The sequence below is a fragment of the Ranitomeya variabilis genome, chromosome 3 (genome assembly GCF_051348905.1).
Source record: "Ranitomeya variabilis isolate aRanVar5 chromosome 3, aRanVar5.hap1, whole genome shotgun sequence".
In the NCBI taxonomy this organism is placed as follows: Eukaryota; Metazoa; Chordata; class Amphibia; order Anura; family Dendrobatidae; genus Ranitomeya; species Ranitomeya variabilis.
In genome coordinates this window covers 720,986,115-721,002,082 of record NC_135234.1, presented here as the reverse complement: position 1 = coordinate 721,002,082, position 15,968 = coordinate 720,986,115, and the positions used below count along the sequence as shown (strand labels likewise).

Sequence of the window (15,968 nt, the reverse complement as noted above, 5' to 3'; positions counted from 1 at the left end):
CCACATATTCATGAGTGTAATCGGCCGCATACAGTAGAGAAGCCGCGGCCAGACCAGGAAGGAGCGACTGCCGACGGGGGATCCGGGTGAGTATTTGCTGACCAGCGGGGGGGGGGGGGCGCACAGGGGGTGGGGGGGCGGCGGACACATGGATCTTTATTTTAAACACTATCATTCATATTTTCTCGGTAGCAAACGCTGCTACAGGGAACATATGAATACCGGCTTCAGCACCATGTGGGGGGGGACAGCGCTTACTGTAGCGCTGTCTCCGGCACGCCACACGGACCCCAGACGGAGAATGTCCGTGTGAGGTCCGTGTTTTACACGGACCCATTGACTCTATTGGGTCCGTGTAATCCGTGCGCTCCCACGAACACTGACATGTCTCCGTGTTTGGCACACGGAGACACGGTCCGCACACGGTCCGCACAAAATCAATGACATCTGAACAGATGCATTGATTTTTATGGGTCTACGTGTGTCAGTGTCTCCGGTATGGGAGGAAACTGTCACCTCACGTACCGGAGCCACTGACGTGTGAAACCGGCCTTATAGGAAGTTGTAATGGTGAAATCCATATACAGTTGAAACATCAAGTTTACATACACTGTGTAAAAAGTTATATAGTTTGTACAGATGAACGAGGCACCTTCTGGTATCTTGAAATTGTACCCAAGGATGAGCCAGACTTGTGCAAGTTCTCTTCTTGATATCTTGGCTGATTCCTTTAGAATTTCACATGATGCTATACAAAGAAGCAGTATGTTTCATGTGTGCATTAAAATACATCCAGAGTTGTGTCTCTAATTATCTCAGATGTTTCCAAAAAACCAGAAGCTTCCAAACACATGACATTATCGTATGGGCAGTCCAGAATTGTTTAAAGGCATAGTAATCTTAGTGTATGTAAACTATTGACTTTGCAGTAAGTAATAAAAATGCCTTAAAACATTCTCTCTCTCTCATTATTCTGGCATTTGGCAAATATTATGGGATGCATAATGTATGCATTTTTTTTCGCATTTTTATAGCGAAAAAACACGAAAAATCTGCAACGTGTGCACACAGCCTTAGCCTCCGCTTTTCAAATGCTAATTAGCCCTTTGACTAGTCAATGGGGCCTTAGTTTCCCCAGAGTAGTCAGTCCTCTTTCCATGTTATCACGCTCCTGTGGGAGTGATAACATAATTTGCATGAGCCAGCGTCATTGCCAGCTCATACTAATCTCGCGCCTGCGCCCCACTCATTTCGATAGCGTCACTGCGTCTCTGTAGCCAAGTGTACGCTTTCCGGCTTCAGAGGCTCACTGCACGTGACCGTAAGTGCAAAAGATGGCTCACGGTCATGCACAGTGCGCCTCTGAAACCGGGGAGCATACACTACACTACACTACAGAGGCGCAGTGACGCTGCTGAAATGAGCGGGGCGCATGCACGAGATTAACATGAGCTGACGATGATGCCGGCTTGTGAAAATTATGTTAAATGGAAAGTGGGCCAACCAGTCTGGGGAAACCAACGCCCCATTGACTAGTCAAACTCAAAGCCCTAAATAGCATTCGAAAAGCGGAGGCTAAAACTACTTCCTTTAAACATAGATTTCAGTGATATATAGTCATATATATGTGAATGTTGCTGGGTGGGAAGGCATGGGGGTCCTGACAGGTTCCCTTTAAGATACCTGGTCCTGACAACAGGTGTTCTGATGAGCTGACTCTCTCTTTTTTCCCCTTCCCTATAACTTTTTTTTGCGTTTTTATGATGTGTTATTTATAAATCTACTTTATTAACTTTCTTACCTTAGAGGAAAAAAATATAGAAAAGTAATAATATAGTAAACCAAAAAAAACAGTAAAAAAACTGTTGTACAATTCTGTCTGAACCATACTTACTATCTACACAGATAAAAAATGGCTCAGGAATATTGTTCCTACACCTCGGTGATGCATGGTACATGGCCACCGGTCCAGGATGAGCGTCAGCTGATTTATTGTAGATTTTTATTGCCGCTCAGCCTTTCGAATGGACATATTTAATAACTGGGATTTTTTTTCAATGTTAAATAAAAAATGCTGCTGCATTATGAAGACTAAACAGCCCAGAGGTCAGGCTGCCATTAATAAAACATTGCATTTATGTGAAAATTCCATTAAAATGATGTTTTATTTAAGTGTTCCTCTAAAGATGCATTTACATTTTTGGAGGCATTTTTCTTCTGTGTCAGCAGTGCTCTTGTTTCCAGTCTCCATTTCTCCCCGTAGTGGTATGTACAAAGATAATCACCTCGGGCAGTATTACCTGCAGACGTGGGCAGTTCTGGGAAGCAGCGGGGCAACCGACATAGTGCCCAATGGGTATAACCTAATGTCTCCAGGCCCTGACGCAAAATATACAGATACATACCTCTGCACCACTGGTGGCCAAACAATCCCCAGGGTAGGGGGTCCTGGGCCCTTCCGACTCATCATTCCTCATGGCAGTTATTATTGCACTGACCTGGTCCTGGAAGAATAAGCCATTCCCGGAGAGGATTGTTGGAAGTTACTGGCATAGGCTGCTATTGATACATTATCTGTGCGCCGGTTGGGAGCAAATTACCCATAGATTAATTGGAGAGCAATAATTTGGGTATTTTTTAGGCTCTTAAGGCTATGTGCACACAGAGTTTTTTTGAGGGTCAAAAATGACAACTTTTTTAGTGGAAACCGATTCAGCCAATGTTCCTACTTTGGTAAGTTTTTGACCGATTTTTTTTTTTTTAATTTCTAAGTTGTGACAATTCAAAAAGTTTTCCAAGTGTTTTTTGCAGAGTTTTTTTCCTAATATGTTTTTTGCAGCCTTTTGGTTAGACGGGGCCTAGTTTAGAGATTTTTCCATCAGGAGACACTTCTAATAAGTGACATGCACTTTCCTATCTCCCACCAGGTGTATTTCCAAATCAGAAGCAGAAAAAAACATTCAAAAGACTAAACATATGATCCAAAGGGGTACATGTGAATAGAAAGAGTTTTTCAAGCATTTTTTTTTTTTTTTTGGTGAGTTTCCAGACGTTTTTTGGGAAAGTACTGTCCCAAAAGTCCTCTCAGAAAACTTTGTGTGACATCCTCTAATTATGTTTTTGGATGTTGTTGAACGTGAGTGTTCAAGGGAAAAAATGGATGAGGATAAAGAATTAAAAGAGCTTTCTGAAACCTTAGATGTAGGAGTATAAAATATGTTTAATAAAATATTGCAAGTTATAATTAGGGGTTAGGGGGCTTATTTTATTGCATTCTTCTTCCACTCCTGTTGCTAAATGGAAACCAACACTAAGCAGTCTAGTTGAGCCACAAAGTACGGTACATGTATTAAAGTTAAAGGGGTTGTCCGGTCCAAAACGATAAGTCTGCAGTCACCCTGTGTGACTGCAGACTAATGAATGACCTCAACGCCTGAACTGTGCGCTGCCAGGATTCGCCACTTTCTGACCAGGGACCAGAGGATATGTATGAGTTATACATATTCCCGGCCAGAGCCTGACTAGAGGGCACAGCCTCGCTCCATACAAGAAAATATCTATCTATCTATCTATCTATCTATCTATCTATCTATCTATCTATCTATCTATCAATTATCCATTTATCTATTATCTATCTATCTATTATCTATCTCATATCTATCTATCTATCCATCCATCTATCTACAGTATCTATCCCATATCTATTTATCTATAGATCTATCTATCTATTACACTGGTCAACAGCATTTTTGGTGCCAAAGATATTTCATCGAATTTAGGGTATTTTTGGGGTGCTGATTCTGAATATGTCATCAGTTTTGCCAGATTGGCTCAAGTTTTTGAGATTTTTGGTATCTTATTTATAGCACTTGTTGGTAAATGCGACGCATCATCTCATTAATTTCTTTGGATTAGTACTTGAACTGAGCAGTTCTCAATATAGTTTTGTGTTAATTAGTGTTCTAAAAGTTTGTTCATAGCTTGATTTTTGCACTAACTTTATGTTGTTGTCTGTTTTCCAGTGAAAAGCATGAACTCATCAAGAAGAAGTTGTCTTAACGATCCAGACTCATTCTGTTACATTTGTGGTGAATACACACTGCCAAAACATAGAAGAAACATAACAGACTTTGTAAAAAAAGTGTATTTTGCCTATTTTGGGGTTATGCTTGGGGACCAAGACAAGTTTTGGGCACCACACATAGTGTGCAAAGCATGTATCGAATTATTACGAAAATGGAGCAAAGGACAAAGAAAAAGCTTCAAATTTGGTGTTCCAATGGTGTGGAGAGAGCCAAAAAATCATCATGATGACTGTTATTTCTGTGCAGTGCAAGTGCAAGGATTCAATAAGCATAAGAAACGAAAATGGGAGTAACATGGAATCTGCAAGAAGGCCTGTCCCTCATTGTGAAGATGTGCCTGTACCTGTGTTTACCATAAATAACAGTCATCATGATGATTTTTTGGCTCTCTCCACACCATTGGAACACCAAATTTGAAGCTTTTTCTTTGTCCTTTGCTCCATTTTCGTAATAATTCGATACATGCTTTGCACACTATGTGTGGTGCCCAAAACTTGTCTTGGTCCCCAAGCATAACCCCAAAATAGGCAAAATACACTTTTTTTACGAAGTCTGTTATGTTTCTTCTATGTTTTGGCAGTGTGTATTCACCACAAATGTAACAGAATGAGTCTGGATCGTTAAGACAACTTCTTCTTGATGAGTTCATGCTTTTCACTGGAAAACAGACAACAACATAAAGTTAGTGCAAAAATCAAGCTATGAACAAACTTTTAGAACACTAATTAACACAAAACTATATTGAGAACTGCTCAGTTCAAGTACTAATCCAAAGAAATTAATGAGATGATGCGTCGCATTTACCAACAAGTGCTATAAATAAGATACCAAAAATCTCAAAAACTTGAGCCAATCTGGCAAAACTGATGACATATTCAAAATCAGCACCCCAAAAATACCCTAAATTCATTAAAATATTTTGGACACCAGAAAAAACATTTTTTTTTGTTGACCTGTGTTATCAATCTCATATCTATCTATTATCTATCTATCTATCTATCTATCTATCTATCTATCTATCTATCTATCTATCTATCTATCTAACAACATACCAATTTTGCAATTTTCACTTTGCAGACTACTCTAGAAGAAAATGACTGCAGCCTCACGTACGAATTCTGTAGATTATGAATTGTTGGTAAAATAACAGCTTTTCTGCTAGTAATAGATAAGACTTATTTGGAAACTCCTGTATTCAATCCATTAAACGGGTTCCATAGCTGAATGTAAGACTGCAAATCAATTCTGCAAGCCACGCCATTCATCAGCTAACCTGACTGTTCCTTGGAATCCTTCCATATCAATGTGCATTCATTAGCCGCTATACACTGCTATACACATGATATATATTATTGGAAAACCAACTGCAGCACAATGGTGGCTTTCTGACACAGTTTGCTGCAGCATATACGTATGATGATCTCTTCCTACTGTTAGAAGACAAAAAAAAGTTCCGAAAGGCAGCCGCCTCATTGCAGAACAGAATTACCCAGCAAATGACTGATCGGGGATTCAGTGCACACAGTCTTCCTGCGGTATTAATATACATAACTATTGGAAGGAGATTGCGGTTCTCTGCTGGGATGAAAAATTATTGACACTATGTTATGCTTAGGATAACCTTCCTGAAATACAGACCATTACAAGAAGGACAGAAGTTCAGCTGCTTCTCCAATGTAAAAGCTCTATAGAATTGATGGGATACTAGAATATCTCTTTTACTGATGCATACAGTGCTGCAGTTAGTCACCGCTGCAGCCAATCAGTGATCAAAATATTGGCGGTCTATTCAGCCAGCAGGACAGAGACGTGTCGGGGGATTCAGAAATGACTGTGCGGTTTCTTTTATTTAATAACACACTGAGACCATATGGCAATTAATAGAAAGCGGTGGAAACCCCATTTAAAGAGAGTCTGTCCGCAGATTTTTGCTATGTAATCTAAGAACAGCATAAGATAGGGGTTAAAACACAGATTTCAATGACGTGTCACATGTCCGGTTGTTTGCTGTTGTTTACTTATATTGAAGGTTTTATCGCCTGGTGATTATCACTGCCTGGACTGCAGCAGCTCATGCATTATAGTTTGTCTCCGCCCCATCTGTGATAAGCAGCTTATTGTCTATAGATATTGTACATACAGAGCCTGTGGTGGGCGGAGTTAGCTCTCGTTTCTGGTTTGTGATACACCTAAAGGCTCTGATTGTGTCAGAACGGCTGCATCCAGCAATCTAAGTAATACAGCATTGGATTCAGTTCCTCTTTGCCTACCTCAGGCTGCTCTCAGATAAGGTAGCAAAAACCTTCCGACAGATTCCCTTTAAAGCGCTTCACACTTCTGTATCGGCTAGTAAACCTAATGACGTAGGTATGTGCAGACACAATGTCATCAGTGACAATCAATTCCGAAACTAAACTGAATCTCTCAACACAACCCTCTGTAAATGACTGCCATTTGGGAAGGGAGAGACTCTGAGTGGAGTGACCAATGACTGATCGTTCAGCCCGACGGCATGGCTGAGACGCTTACACAAACTGCCCACTAAGTGATGTTGTTGGAAGAAGCAGCTTCAGAGGCACACAGGGGCTCTGATGCTGGCCGTAACCAGTCAATCAGCCAGCATAAGTGGCCTACTGGCAAACTTTACTGCAAAGAGCTTGCAACTGCGCACTCCTTGCTGAGAAAACCGACCACCTTTGATGTGGCCGGTAACCTAGGTGATGAGCAGTTTATTACATAATTAAAAATCCTTCCATCCTTGAGAACGGAAAGGATATTTAATAGAAGGTAATGTCACGTAGTGACTAGGAACTGTGGGCACCTACCCAATCCCTTGAACTAGGGGGCGCTCTAGGCTAACCTTGTCTCCCAGATTACCCAGGAAAGTGGAGATTCCATGGTCACATACCTTGCTATTCTCCTATCATAACCCTTATTTGTTCCCTTCCCCACCCAGGGAGGTGAGAGGCTGAAGTGTATAGGATTACACTAATCAGACTGACAGGGGTAGACAGACAGGGATAAAAGATAACTACAATCATACAAATACACTCACAAAGCAACAGAACGGGAAATGGGAGAAATGGGAAGGAGAAACCAAATGAGAGAGGATGAGGATAAACATGCAAATCAACATCACACAGAAATCTCCTGAAAAACTCTCCAACTGCCTACTCCAAACACTGAACTTCTCCTTCAACACCAACAACTAGGAAGTGTAAACCACTGGCAATTCCCAAGTACCAGTGGTGAGCATATATACGAGAGGGGAGTGGCAAACCCAGAACAGCTGAGACAATTCAGGGTGGCGAGCTTCAGGAGATCAACTGAACTGATTAACCCTTGCAATGACATAGCAAGAACAAACCTGAACTGTTTAATAGGATAGTGAAGCAGTTCTAATCAGTGCAGGAGATTGTGTAACCAGACACGGCGATCTTCTGACACATTTCTGTTGTGGTATTCCCTTGACAGGTAAGCTGCAAAGTTGCTGGTTTCTACAAACCCTTTACAGTTGTACCCATTTATTAAAGGGGTTATCTTGGACTTTGTTTTTTTTTGCTTATGGGGATAAGTACTAACTGGCAAGTAGTTGCTGACTATCTGCCTGTCCTGTCCAGTGATGATCTCTCCCAGCTCAAAGTGGTCATTAACCGCTCAAGAAGGTGATTCTGCCATGTTAGCAGGGCAGCTCCTTCTCTTCCAATCTGCTCTCTCAACAGGCATCACTGCTGATGTCATGCTGATTGACAGCCAGTAACTGCTGCCTAATTGCGTAGAGCCAGCTGTCAATCAGTATGACATCAACAGTGACTGCTGACATAACAGAGCAGCTGCTCTGACCTGTTGAACTCTCCTGTTGAGGAGAATCGTCTAACCAAAAAATAACACGTCGGACCTACTGAATGACTGATGTAGATATCGTGGTGCTCAATTGTGGTGACAATTGTATTAAATTCTTCAAAAATAGAAAAAGTGGCACTCACCACTCATAAAAAATTCTTTTATTATAACGTCATTAAAAAGGTGCTGGGGAGGAAATGGGATGTGTTATGCAAGACGGCTGTTTTGAGTGCAGAAACGCTTCTACATATCTCAATTATTGGGACAAAAGATTAGATCCTGAAGAAGCTATTATGCACGCAAAATGGCTGTCGTTTATAATGCTTCCCATTATAAACCTCCCTAAAGGAAACCTATCATGTAAAATAATGCTATTAACATGCAGATATGGGGTTCATCTGTAGGTCAATAGCGTTCTGACATTGTTTGATGCCGGCACTGAAAGAACGCTGCCGAGAAAAAATTAACTTTATAACCCCCGGCAGTGTTTGGCTTTCAGTCATAGGCGTGGCGCTGGCGTGGTTTTTGTCACCACTCTGTGTATTGAGAGCGATGGCTCTAACGCTATCCACCGGCACTGTCTGACAGCCGGCTATAATGCTGGTCTTATTGTCAGTCAGTGCTGGGAGTGCGATTACACAGAGCGGTGACTGAACCTACTTTGGTGCTACTTCTGTGACTGGGGTAAAGTTAATTTCCTCCTGGCAGTGGGGCTCTCAGTACGGTGGCTGCACGGTGTCAGAACACCATTAACCTGCAGATTAACCCCATAACTGCATGGTAATAGCATTATTTTACATGACAGATTCTCCTTAATGATGCTATAATAAAAGTATTTTTATGGCTGGTGAGTGCCACTTTTTCTATTTTTGAAGAAGAATTTAAACAGGTTGTCCAATACCTAGACAACACCTTATTATTCCCCATGTCTGGCCCCAATAAAATAAAAAAGTTTATACTCTCCTTCAATGCTGGCGCCATTCCAGCGGTAAAAGCAATCACTCTCCTGGGTCTCACATGAGATGGTTAGGACACATGAGCCCGGCTTCCAATCCCAACTGGCATCACTGTCCCCATCGAACATATTAGTAATCAAGGGGCAGTGAAAGAGCAGCTGCAGCTCTGACGTTCTTTTGATTTTGTACACGTCTAAACACGGGGACAGTGACGCCAGCGGTGATTGGGCGCCGGGCTCACGGGTCAAAACAAGCGCACGTGAGCTCCGGAAACCGCTGAGGCTATCTATGCCACCCTATCTACTAAACAGGACCTCCGCATCCAACGCCACCAGCTGCACCACACAAGTAGATCTATTGCTCCAGACCTTCTCCTCTACGCTGGTCTTGATCGTTTTGGCCACCGTGATCTTCTGCCTGGTAGTCCTTTCTCTTAGCACTTTTCACCTGCACAAAAGCAATATGAAAAAAACACAAAATAGAGAAAGCCCAAGAGGAATATGAAAGAGATCACTGCAGCCCTAAGGCAGAAAGAGGCCATATATATGACAGGATAAACAGACAACCAAGTAATAACATCCAAGACAGTGGCATCTACAATTCACCACACATCCAGAGGAAAGAACCGAGCACCCCAAAGCAGGAGCCCAGGATTACCGAGCAGCCTCACCAGGACGCCTCAGCATTGGACAGAGGGGACCTACTGCAATCTGTGGTCGTGTCATGATCCGGAGGGTGCCACCCATGGGCACTACTGTATTGTACATATTTGGTGATACCGTCCCAGACAATTAAAAGTCATAACAACAAGTCATGTCCCCTGAAGAAGGAGTATTCTGAAACGTGCGTAGGGGCGGGCGAGTCGACCACAGGGGATTCCACTGCTACCACTGTCAGGTAAGCAATGATCTGAGCATTTTAAAGGGAATCTGTCACCTCATTTTTCATTCTGTAATGATGTAGATAAGCCCCGATGTAACCTGAAAGATAAGAAAAACAAGTCAGATTATACTCACCCAGGGGCGGTCCCGATGCGGTCAAGTCGGATAGGCGTCGCACGTCAAGGTCCGACGCCTCCCATCTTCATGCGATGACATCCTCTTCCTTTCTTTCTGCTGAGGGGAGAGCAAAGTACTGCAGTGCGCAGGCGCCGGGAAGGTCAGAGAGGCCCAGCGCCTGCGCACTGCAGTACTTTGCTCTGCCCTCAACAGGACAAAGTATGCCTGCGCCGGAGCCGCAACAGGAAGCAAAGAGGTGGACGTCATGGTATGAAGATGGGAGGCCCCGGACTGGACCGCGACGCCAATCGGACAGGACCGCACCGGGACCGCCCCTGGGTGAGTATAATATAACCTGTTTTTCTTATTTTTCAGGTTACATCGGGGGCTTATCCACAGCATTACAGAATTCTGTAGATAAGACCCAAATGGCGGTGGCCACAGCTTATAGGCAAAAAATGAGGTAACAGATTCCCTTTAATATACCGTGGAATTTTTGGATTTATGTGATTGCACTGCATTTACTCTATATCTATCTACTGTATATGCTATGTATCATTACTTGGCTATGTCTGTGCAGACTATATACAGTTATATGAAAAAGTTTGGGCACCCCTATTAATCTTAAGCTTAATGTTTTATAAAAATTGTTTTTTTTTGCAACAGCTATTTCAGTTTCATATATCTAATAACTGTTGGACACAGTAATGTTTCTGCCTTGAATTGAGGTTTATTGTACTAACAGAAAATGTGCAATCTGCATTCAAACAAAATTTGACAGGTGCATAAGTATGGGCACCTCACCAGAAAAGTGACATTAATATTTAGCAGATCCTCCTTTTGCAAAAATAACAGCCTCTAGTCGCTTTCTGTAGCTTTTAATGAGTTCCTGGATCCTGGATGAAGGTATTTTTGACCATTCCTCTTTACAAAACAAATCCAGTTCATTTAAGTTTGATGGTCGCCGAGCATGGACAGCACTCTTCAAATGATCCCACAGATGTTCAATGATATTCAGGTCTGGGGACTGGGATGGCCATTCCAGAACAGTGTAATTGTTCCTCTGCATGAATGCCTGAGTAGATTTGGAGCGGTGTTTTGGATCATTGTCTTGCTGAAAGATCCATCCCCTGCGTAACTTCAACTTTGTCACTGATTCATGAATATTATTGTCAAGAATCTGCTGATACTGAGAGGAATCCATGCGTCCCTCAACTTTAACAAGATTCCCGCTGCTGGCATAGGCCACACAGCCCCAAAGCATGATGGAACCTCCACCAAATTTTACTGTGGGTAGCAAGTGTTTTTCTTGGAATGCTTTGTTTTTTTGCCGCCATGCATAACGCCTTTTTGTATGACCAAACAACTCAATCTTGGTTTCATCAGTCCACAGGACCTTCTTCCAAAAAGAAATTGGCTTCTCCAAATGTGCTTTTGCATACCTCAGCCGACTGTTTGTGGCGTGCTTGCAGAAACGGCTTCTTTCGCATCACTCTCCCATACAGCTTCTCCTTGTGCAAAGTGCGTTGTATAGTTGACCGATGCACAGTGACACCATCTGCAGCAAGTTGATGCTGCAGCTCTCTGGAGGTGGTCTGAGGATTGTCCTTGACTGATCTCACCATTCTTCTTCTCTGCCTTTCTGATATTTTTCTTGGCCTGCCACTTCTGGCCTTAACAAGAACTGTACCTGTGTTCTTCCATTTCCTTACTATGTTCCTCACAGTGGAAATTGACAGGTTAAATCTCTGAGACAGCTTTTTGTATCCTTCCCCTGAACAACTATGTTGAATAATCTTTGTTTTCAGATCATTTGACAGTTGTTTTGAGGAGCCCATGATGCCACTCTTCAAACAGGAGAACAACTTGCAAGTGGCCACTTTAAGTAGCTTTTCTCATGATTGCATACAACTGGCTATGAAGTTGAAAGCTCAATGAGGTTACATAACCAAAAAAAGTGCTTTAGGCTACTTTCACACTAGCAGTTTTTTGCATATGTCGCAATGCGTCGTTTTGGCGAAAAAACGCATCCTGCAAAGTCGTCTGCAGGATGCGTTTTTTCCCTATAGACTAATATTAGTGACGCATTGCAACGTATTGACACACGTCGCAACCGTCGTGCGACGGTTGCGTCATATTGTGGCGGACCGCCGGCAGCAAAAAATGTTACATGTAACTTTTTTTGTGCCGACGGTCCGCCATTTCCGACCGCGCATGCGCGGACGGAACTCCGCCCCCACCTCCCCGGACCTTACAATGGGGCAGCGGATGCGTGGAAAAACAGCATCCGCTGCCCCCGTTGTGCGGCGCTTGCACAGTATGCGTCGGTACGTTGGGCCAATGCAGCGCGACGGCCCCGTACCGACGCTAGTGTGAAAGTAGCCTTAGTAAGTCAGTAAAAAGTAGGTAGGAGTATTTAAAACAAGAAAATGATAAGGGTGCCCATACTTATGCACCTGTCAAATTTTGTTTGAATGCAGATTGCACATTTTCTGTTAGTACAATAAACCTCATTTCAAGGCAGAAACATTACTGTGTCCAACAGTTATTAGATATATGAAACTGAAATAGCTGTTGCAAAAAATTTTTTTTATAAAACATTAAGCTTAAGATTAATAGGGGTGCCCAAACTTTTTCATATAACTGTATTGTTGGAATATGGTGCAGTGGATCCTCTTTAATGGCGGTGAACATAACCATCTGGTAGACTGATATAACAATATAGTTGGTATCACCTGCCCTCCGCACTGCATGGCTGTGTGGTTATCCGCCTTTCCTCTTCGTCTGCCTTAACTTGTTCATTTGATTAATAAAGACAATTTGTAGTTATACATATGGACTCTATGATGGTATTTTGTCCTGGTAGTGCAGAATCGGAAGAGGTATCACAGAGCAGAATAGTGAGCATCTACTAAAATAAAAAAAATCCCACATAATCCCTTTTAAGGCTTTTAACAAAATTGAAGGGTGGACAGTACACATCTATGGAAATGATCAGCTGACCCTTGTCCTTCCATTAATGACAGATTTAGACTTTGTGTCCTTGATGGCATCGGACCCCCAGGACTTGTTCTTGGAGTCAGGGCTCGGGGATGCCCATCATGGATGTGAGAGGGGCACAGGATGAGCTGAGAGGGGCACAGGATGAGCTCAGTGCTGCAGAGGGGAGCTGCAGGGTCACCATGTGAGTCTATGAGGAGCAGCAGCTTCCCTGCCTCTCCCATTGTGCGCTGTGAATGCAGCTCCATGGGTTACACAGGACCAGGGTCTCGCAGGGGGTCTCCGGGCAGGGAGTCACCCACCGGCTGGGCACTGAGGGGGGATGCACTGCTTGCTGCAGGCGCCGCCGGAGCCATCGGGGCAGAGGCAGGGTGACGTCAGCACAGCGCAGAGCGGCGATAGGCTGCGGCTCCCGAGCTGCCCGAGCCTCAGTCGGTGCCTGCTGCAGCCGGGAGCGGCAGAGCCGGGGACTCCAGCGGCAGCGGCGGCAGCAGCCAGGACGGCTCCAGCACAGGTAAGTGCTTACATAACAGCAGGCACAGGGCTGGAGATGGACCCTGGGCAAAGTGCCTAAAAGGAGGAGGAGGACACATGAGGATGGAAAATAGAACCTATATATATATATATATATATATATATATATATATATATATATATATATATATATATATATATATATATAAATAATATTTTTGTCCTATGATGATCTATAGGCTCTAACTATACAGTGACTATACAGTGACTTTTATGTCTTTCCAGGTTGAGGACTGCAGGCAACTTCAAGATTAACACTTGTCAGCCCAGATTTCCAGCTTTGGTTCCAGTTGTAAGAGGGAGGCAGGCTGTATCCTGCCTTGTATTTTTTTTTTAAGACCCCAACCTTCTCAATGAGTTCCAGCACCTCCAAACAGCTGAGGCTATCTATGCCACCCTGTCTGCTAAACAGGACCTCTGCATCCAACGCCACCAGCTGCACCATGCAAGTAGAGCCATTGTTCCAGACCTTCTCCTCTACGCTGGTCTTGATCGTTTTGGCCACCGTGATCTTCTGCCTGGTAGTCCTTTCTCTAAGCACCTTTCACCTCCACAAAAGCAAGATGAAAAAACGCAAAATAGAGAAAGCCCAGGAGGAATATGAGAGAGATCACTGCAGCCCTAAGGCAGAAAGAGGCCATATATATGACAGGATGAGCAGACAACCAAGTAATAACATCCAAGAGAGCGGCATCTACAATTCACCAAACATCCAGAGGAAAGAACCGAGCACCCCAAAGCAGGAGCCCAGGATTACCGAGCAGCCTCACCAGGACGCCTCAGTATTGGACAGAGGGGACCTACTGCAGTCGGTGGTCGTGTCATGATCTGGATGGTGCCACCCATGGGCACTACTGTATTGTACATATTTGGTGATACCGTCCCGGAAAATGAAAAAAAAATATATATATACATATATATCAATCAATAAGTATCCATCCAAACGCATGACTGCGAGCCCACATTGCGTTCCCATTGAGTGATATAACGAGGGGTAATTATTAGTCTTTCTCTGGAGGGGAAAGGCGCACAATGCTACCAAATGTCATGTCATCTGCCTGAGGAATCCCATCCTGCTGTATATAATGACCACCCAGGAGATCACTATGAGTATGAGCTATATCGTATGTGAAACACCACTAACATAAAGCAAAACCTCCTCAACATTAAGGAACCGGGTGACGTCTTCATGGCCAGAGATGGATGAGGGTTCTGAAGAATCATTTCTGGACCACAAAATAAGAACTTTTAGGAACATAAAGAAAGCAAATAATAATGATGAATATAATGGATATTTTTCCTTTTTTGTCTTTTTTTTTCTCTTCTCTATTATAACATTTGCCTTGTGGAGCTTAAGTCAAGTATTGGTAGGTTCTCCTCCAGCTGCACCTTGCTTCTACTGCAATCCCTGCCAGGAGCTGTCCACACTCTCCCGTGCTGAAATCCCCTGCAGTCTAGTCTATGCTTCAGCTCTATGGTTCCAAGTTCTATCTTCTTCCCTCTTTTCCTGTCTTCATTTCCAATGATCCTCTGCTTCTCTTACTGTATATGAACGGTGCCGGAACACCAGAGATTACAACCTTTTGTACAATGACTGGGTGATGTGCGGTCCAGAAGTGCAGTCATACAGTGACTCCGTCCCCGGTATCGATGGCAGGATGCTACTACCAGCTCCTTATTTCATTCTGTTGGAAGAACATGTGCCCTTGTATTCTCTCCCGAGGCACACATAGGCTCTGTACTATGCACTCTTTAATGTATGCTTTTGTTTTAGTGCTACTGAGGTGAGGGGGAGGGTGGGAAACCTGCAACCCAATTCAGTGGCATGGAATTAGCTTCTCTTGTTATAGGAATAAATTTTATATCTTAAGCTATTCTGGGTACGCTGGTGTTTTATGCAGAGTACAATCTGATCGTTACATGTGGGAAGGGTTAGCAATGTGGATCTTGGATGTGTAGGGAGTATTCTCTATAGTTGTATATATGTGGATAGGGTATCATTATATACTTTATTGTATCGCTGATCATCTTTACACAGTATCAAGCTATGGAAAGCTCGAGATCTGCTGAAACAATTGGATCAGTGTGATATAATAAAGAGTTAAGGTTCCACCTTCCGTGATTTTGCAATATTTACCCGTGCACCACCAAAAACGATCATTTTGCCATTTTAGGGTATCAATATATAGACTGAGATGTTGCACCACTGAGTTCGTGTTTTGGCATAAAGAGTGATCATCATTTTATTTATTTACTAATTCAATGGTAAACATGAAAATAAGAAACTATGCAATGTATCGGAGAAATCTGCTTCTTTATCCTCCAGGATTGATCATTTGTGATCAATAATATTCTCAATTCCCGGGAAAAAATCTTTATTTAGTAAACACAGACTTTCCCATTACTGAGATAGGAGATAACGACTGGTGCTCTTAATGTTTTGTTTTTTTTAATTATTATTTTTTATTATTTATTTATTTATTTATTTATTCTTCCCCTTTCCATAAAATTTTAAAGCACCAATTGTCATCTTCTATCTCAGTAATGGGAAA

The 15,968-nt window shown here is 42.8% G+C and overlaps 1 protein-coding gene across 1 annotated transcript; it reads left to right on the top strand.

Annotated features, from left to right (window-relative positions):
- Positions 1–13,644: 13,644 nt before the first annotated feature.
- Positions 13,645–15,290, top strand: C3H11orf87 (chromosome 3 C11orf87 homolog). Its single transcript, XM_077298336.1, has one exon. It carries the CDS (start codon positions 13,770–13,772, stop codon positions 14,241–14,243), a length of 474 nt encoding a protein of 157 aa, XP_077154451.1. The 5' UTR covers positions 13,645–13,769; the 3' UTR covers positions 14,244–15,290.
- Positions 15,291–15,968: the final 678 nt, after the last annotated feature.

Excerpts from the sequence above, each read along its gene's own strand:
- C3H11orf87 (XM_077298336.1), top strand. The coding sequence starts at position 13,770 with ATGAGTTCCAGCACCTCCAAACAGCTGAGGCTATCTATGCCACCCTGT.